General features: G+C 37.8%; 2 protein-coding genes across 2 annotated transcripts; one reads left to right on the forward strand and one right to left on the reverse strand.

The window, feature by feature from the left end:
- Positions 1-2,021: 2,021 nt before the first annotated feature.
- Positions 2,022-2,396, forward strand: LOC113306492 (putative B3 domain-containing protein At4g03170). The gene has a single exon (XM_026555420.1). The coding sequence runs from the start codon at positions 2,022-2,024 to the stop codon at positions 2,394-2,396; it is 375 nt and encodes a 124-aa protein (XP_026411205.1).
- Positions 2,397-3,471: 1,075 nt separating this feature from the next.
- Positions 3,472-3,931, reverse strand: LOC113302538 (peroxidase P7-like). The gene is made up of 2 exons (XM_026551461.1): positions 3,833-3,931; positions 3,472-3,722 (listed from the first exon to the last, which is right to left on the reverse strand). The coding sequence occupies exons 1-2, from the start codon at positions 3,878-3,880 to the stop codon at positions 3,480-3,482; spliced, it is 291 nt and encodes a 96-aa protein (XP_026407246.1). The 5' UTR covers positions 3,881-3,931; the 3' UTR covers positions 3,472-3,479.
- Positions 3,932-6,691: the final 2,760 nt, after the last annotated feature.

Here is a 6,691-nt window from a genome sequence, read left to right on the forward strand (position 1 = left end):
AATATTTTTTCATCAAAACCAAGATTTAGTATTATAGTTGGAGTTGGCTTTTTGGTCGGTTGTGTCTTTTTCTGTCGAAATTCTTTGCATTTAGAAATTTCTCTACTTTAACTTTAATTTTATTTTTGTGGGCTTTTCGTTATTTATCAGTTGTATTCACTCGCATCGAGCATATATACATTTTAAATTATTTTCTTTATGCATGTGCATTTTAATTTAGGAAAAATGATAATCGACCGAAATCAACCTCCTGAATTTTCTCCCGCATGAAATAAGAAATGTGACCTGCGCCACACCATTTATAATTCCAATGCAAAGAGGCATTCCCAGGACCACACGATCCGTTTTCGGGATTTTATTTGGGATCGGTAGGTGTATCACTTCCATTTTAATCTATTCTCTTTGATTGATCAAGCAAAAAAAAAAGGTTTTTGCTCTGAATATATACGTGTGAAGGCAATTTTAACTACTTCGTTCACGCATTTCAAAATGATAAACTTTTGTTTCTCATACGAGATACCTATAAGGTCTAGAAAGAACGCTGACGAGAGCCTACTCCTCACTTTGTGTCCCACTTACTAGACCCCAAAGCATTTTTCTCCCAACAGGAGACCAAGATATATAGATAAATCATTGGGAGATAAATCTGCCTACAACCAGAACTAGCATGATTATCTTTCAGAAAAAACAATGCGAGCATAAAGACCAAGCTGGTGCGGCATGCTTTTGGGCTTGTAAGACTTTGATCCTGCAACAAGCGTTCACGGGAATTCTGTGTTAACTGAATAATACTACTCCAACGATTATGAATGAGAACAAACTAACCATATAATCATACAGTCTTTTAATTTCCCAGGAGTGGTGATCTTTTTATTGTAGAAGTGTGTTTATTGCTAAACTATGTCATTGGCATATTAGATGTTCAGAGGATTGGAAGGAAAAGAATAACAAAATGAGATGGCGGAGGAAATTGAGTTAGTTTTACATTACACAACTGCCCCTTGTTGCAAAAACTTTTGAGGAAATGAAGTTGGAAGAGATTTCAGCTTCCCAATTGTTGGCGGGGATGGTAGACGAGGTATGCGTTTCTCCCAATGTTTCACTGGCAAGATTTGTAATTGAAGGAGGAAATCAACTTAAGGGCGGAAAATGGTACTAACACAATCTGATGTGAGTAGCAGATTGAGATTACCAGTGGATTTCGTCCGGGGAGTACGGGTGACTTTTAAATAAGAGTTAAGATCTTAGAAAGGGATGTTAAAGTTTATAACAAGAACTTGGAAAAGGTGGATGACCAGTTCAGAAACTGGGCCAAGAGTCACTCCATGGTGCTTCGTAAGAGACGGATCAAGTTTAATCAAAAGTTCTGATATGATGATAAGAAAATTCTGGATCTTAAACTGTTGCAACTGAAGAAGAGTGTGGCTTTTTAGGATACATATTTTGTAGGTACGCTAGTTTTGTCTTCAGTGTTGGGGTTGGGGTCTTACTTTTGAATATTGAGCACAAACATATATGCTTTTGTGGAGTTGATGACCGATGTTTCCCGTTTAGATAAAAAAATTTCAATTCCACCACTATCATGCATATTAGAATATGTATAGCCACCATATTACCCGCAAGTGTTGCCAGTATGGTTAACCGTCTGCGGTTCATTTGAATCGTATTTGATTTTTATTTGATTTTTTTTTACGATGGTATATTGTGTATTGTGTATCTTTACCGGTCAGAATAACAAAAAAAGGTATATTGTGTATTATGTAGGCCTAAGTGTTGTCAGTTTCAAGAAGACGTGCTAACAGAATTTCATCTTTAACAATAGAAGGGTGTTGTATCTTGTATATCATGAAAAAGAAGGTATTGTGAACTTAACCTTGGGTTTCTATAAAACTCTTTCCAAACTACTTGAAAGAAACCATAATTGATCACAATTCAGGTATGAGACCAGTCTCTCCTCCGCACCGTTTATTCCATTGCAAGAAGTTGAGCTTTTTGGTAATAATATTCTTGATATAGATCTAATGGAGCAAAAAATTAATAAAATAGCACAGCCGTATCCAATAGTCTCGACTACTAAGAAATTGTACATGGGCGATGTTATTGATAGTCAAGCAAGATTAAGTTTGAATAGAAGATTTGTTACCGAGGAGATACTACCATCATTGTTGAAGGAGGGAGAGAATTTTGCAAATGGGATTAATGTTAAAGTATTGGATAATCGATTACAAAAATTCCATATGATATTCAAGGATTGGGGTAGTCTTATGGTTCTTACTAGTGGTTGGAATCAATTAGTACATGCTAATAAGGACTTGGAAGAAGGTGTTACTATTCAAATATGGGTTTTTCGTGATGTCGAAGAGGATAGGCTTTGCTTTGCTATTTGTAGACGTTGAATACCACAACAGATGGGGGTCATTGAGGATTAAGAACCGAAGGCAAGTAGAAGAAAACGGTACATGATATACGAAGGTAAATAAAATATTTAGAATGCAAATATTAGGTCAATTTCATAAAGAGATTTTAGTTTATTGATTTATATATTCTTTTGCTATTGAGTTTTAATTTTGATAGGATAGATTTTGATTTCTAGTATACAAGGTTTTCGGTTTAAATTATAGCGAGGTGCTTGCTTTATATTTTTATTAATTTAACGATTTAAGAGTTAGAAATTTAATTAATGAGTTTGTGTATTTTTTTTTATTCAATATTTTTCATCAAAGCCCAGATTTTAGTATTATCGTTAACCTAGACTAAGCAAGAAGGGGAGGGAGTACTACTTGGAATTTAGAATTGTTAAATACCTGGGTTCTTGCATGGATGTCTGTTGGCACCATAATGCAATTCTAACCCTAGTTAGGAATTCGGCGACAGATTCGCGAATTTTCACGTTTTGATCGGGACCGAACAATACGGACGTCCCACTCCAACTCCGAACCAAGTACGTGTACTTTACGGGAAATCCGAATTAGTCGCGAATTATACGAGGACGCGATTTATAGGCTGATGCAATTCGGACAGTTGTCTGTTCGTGTCATTGGCTCGACTTGGACTGAGTCAGTCCGGTTCTCACTGTTTCAGCCCGTTTCCTTCCTTTCTAAAGAGCTTTTAAAAATTATGGGCGCAATGTGAATTGAACCCACGTCCTATGCATTCTGAATAGAGCTGGCAAACGGGCGGATCGGGGCTTGCCCGTTACGGGTTACACGGGTTCGGGTTAATACGGGTTGAAATCCGCGGGTTGAAATTCTTCACGGGTTATCATTTCTTCAACCCATGCCCGTAAGGGTTGAACCCTCGGGTTCACACGTTAGCCCACCCGTTTCAGAACTGACAAGGGTTGCTAATTAAGCCATCTTTTCTTGTCCATACAGCCAAGGGTTGAACTCAATCGGTTGCACAACCTCGATTAAGCTATTCACTTTTGCTCTGTGTTCATTATACTTTGGCATGCCAATAGGAAGAATTGGCAACATCTATTATTTTCTTCTTCGTAATGAGAACATAAAGCTGATCAGAGTACTACTTACGAGTACAACAGATTCTCGAGCAGCCATTGTCAGGATATCTGCACATGACACTACCCCTGGGCACACCTTCTCTACTGCAGTCTTTATATCATCAATAACATTGAACCCCCTCACAGAATTCTGATTAGGATTCGCGTTTTGCTCCCCTGTGAAATTTGATGCGTCATCGAGCAGAATTGAACCATCACATCCCTGATAAAGTACACGAGATAATCAATAATACCAAAGCTGTCAATCCATGAATAAATTTGAGAAATCCACTGGCAAAAGGAAAAGTTAAATAGCGTAAAGAAGAAAATTACATTGACAAAGCAGTCATGAAAATGCAAGCGGAGAAGAGAAGCACCCATTCTTCGTTCTTTGAATACCGCTGCGCTAACAACAGATTTCACAGTAGAGAAAATATGCTTACATGATTTGGACTTTGGAGTAATAATTTACTGAGAATTTAGCATTAGAACTTCCTATAAACAGTATCACAATAAAGAGGGCTAGTACTTTGGAAGAGGAAGCCATTGCTTTCTTCTTTTTGTGGTGCACCTACAAATGAAGCGGATGACAATAAGTGTTTGTGAGTTTGTGTTGAATATACGCAGTGATAACGTGTATTTATAGGAGGTTTTCAATCTGATCAATGCCCACCAAACTAACCCAAGAGAAGAGACAGCAAAAAAGAAAAATACAGTACTTCTTTCTCCTAATCTTTATCGTTTCGTCTTTTCGAAGAACTAAAGTGGATTTTAGTTACCAAATTTCTCAATTATTGTTACTTTAATAGAAAGTTTAATATATTAATTGGGCATACTAATGGTTTTTGTTTTTGTTGAACACAAACACATGGACTTTAAAAAAAGCCATGAACCATAACTGTTGACTAATGTGCATATTGCACCTACTAATTGCCAAGAAAATGTCTGTATATGCAAGTCATTATAAGGGTATCGAATCTTTTTCAACTCCGAGTTTACGGTCTTTCTTTGTATTCATGTATTTATCCATTTATAGATGTTCTTAACAAATAAAACATCTGGATACCTTTTGTTGTATCTGGGATTGTGTACTTGTATAGAAGTATTGGTAGTTGGTTGCTAAACTTATGCATCATTTATACGAACTAGTTGCAAACTTTTGCTCTGTTTAGAAACCTATCCGTGTCTTTTATAGGTGAAGATAGCTCAGTCACGGGTTTACGGGTTGAACCTGCGGGTTCACGGGACGGGACGGGTTAACCCGTTTACTCACAAGCCGACATTTCTACAATCCGAACCCGGCTTGTTTCAAAACAAGCCGAGCCGAGATCGGGTTTTCACGGGCCGGGCACGGGTTAACCCGCGGGTTTTGGCTTGTTTGCCAGCTCTAATTCTGAAGAATACTCCAACCACCGGGCTGCTCGCTGTTTGGTGATTATAACTGTTGTATTATCAATATATACATTTTCTGTGCATAAATCATACCATATAGCCTCAAAAATGTATTTCATATTAATTACCTATATGCCGAACTTTCAAAGACGAATTGATATCTTTAAAACGAATTATACACGTACGTATTCCTTTCCGGATTACTGCCGTATCACGAACCGTTGACCGGATTTTTGACCGAATTTGATATTCATAAATCCGAATAATACTCGTACATACCACGTTTCGTACGTTCTCCGAACTACGAATTGCTAACTAGGATTCTAACTACTTTGTTCACACATTTTTTTCTTTGGTAAACTGCATAACTATCAAAAAACCAGGGCCTAACAAAACGGGGGTAGGCCCTCTCCCGAGTATCAGCAAAAAGCTTAGCAATGATGAAATCTGGATCGGAGTAGAAATCCAGACATCATTCATGTTACATTGAGTTGTTTTCTTAGCCAAAAAATCCACCACACAGTTCACTTCTCTATACATATGTGTAAACAAAACATTGCCAATTAACTTCACCAAAAAATGGATATCCTCAACCAAATGTTTGAGATACCATGGGATGGGAACTAACTTACGAATGAGTTGAATAGCATAAGCGGAGTCAGTCTCAACCTCCACAAAAGAGTAGCCGAGTTGAATAGCCAAAAGAAGACCTTGCCTAATTGCCCAAATTTCTGCAACGGTGTTGCCTTTATGATATATGTGGCTCGCAAAACAAACTAAGAACTGACCTCCAAAGTCTCGCAAAACTCCTCCGATCCCTGCTCCTGCAAGAGAAGAAGCAGCACCATCAGAGTTAAGTCTAATAGAAGGAGCTGTTGTGGTTTCCAAGAGATTAGCATTTGTTGTTTAGTACTAGAACATTCGCGATATGGCATGCTAAATTGATACTCCTCGACATCACGATATGCCTTCCCTAACACAAAAAGACTCCTAAAAGGAGTTGGATTAAAAACAAGTTCATTACGAGCAAGCCAAATATGCCACAAAAGAAACGGAATTAAAGTTACTCCCTGCAGTCAATTGAAAGACAATTTTGTAACTACTGGAAACCCAGTAGTACACTTAAAGTGATCGTAACCAAAATCTAAGTCACACTAAGTAATATAAACACAAATATTTTTATTGATGAAATCATTCAAAGTAACAAAGATACAAGTTCTTCGATACAAGGAAACCCTAATATCACTCTAGACTTAGCACTTCCACTCTACTAAACTATGTCCCCCCTTAATATTTCCCAAAGGTCTCTATTTATAGGCTAATCAACCCTAATGGGTTACAGCTCATTTTACCTCGCAACATTCTCCCGGAGGTGCTTTATACTTCGCCCGGACCATTTTCCATAAAGTTTTTCCCCTTCTTTCGTTATTCTCACATGGGTCTGTCGGGACACCTGTCTCTTTTCTTGCTCCATAATTTATCTACTTCGCGGCTTTCCTTTTCTACCAAGTAATCTTTCTTCGTCCTCTTCTACTTCTTGGCTTGCCTTGTAGGGTACTCCATAGATCCTTCATAACTCATGTTCCTCGCAGAGTTTACCTCTTGACAAAACATTATCTCTCACATAGTTTTACCTCGTCAATTTGTCAATAATGGTGACTCTGACTTGATTTGACGAGTCTCTGACGAAGATTTTCGTGTCACGTGTAGGATCTTCAGGCCGGATCTTCGTGTCTTCCCTATGTCCACGTGGCGATCCATATTTTGGTATCCACATTTTGCCTTTTCTTATTCTTCTCG

Source organism: Papaver somniferum, chromosome 8 (genome assembly GCF_003573695.1).
Source record: "Papaver somniferum cultivar HN1 chromosome 8, ASM357369v1, whole genome shotgun sequence".
NCBI classification, from domain to species: domain Eukaryota; kingdom Viridiplantae; phylum Streptophyta; class Magnoliopsida; order Ranunculales; family Papaveraceae; genus Papaver; species Papaver somniferum.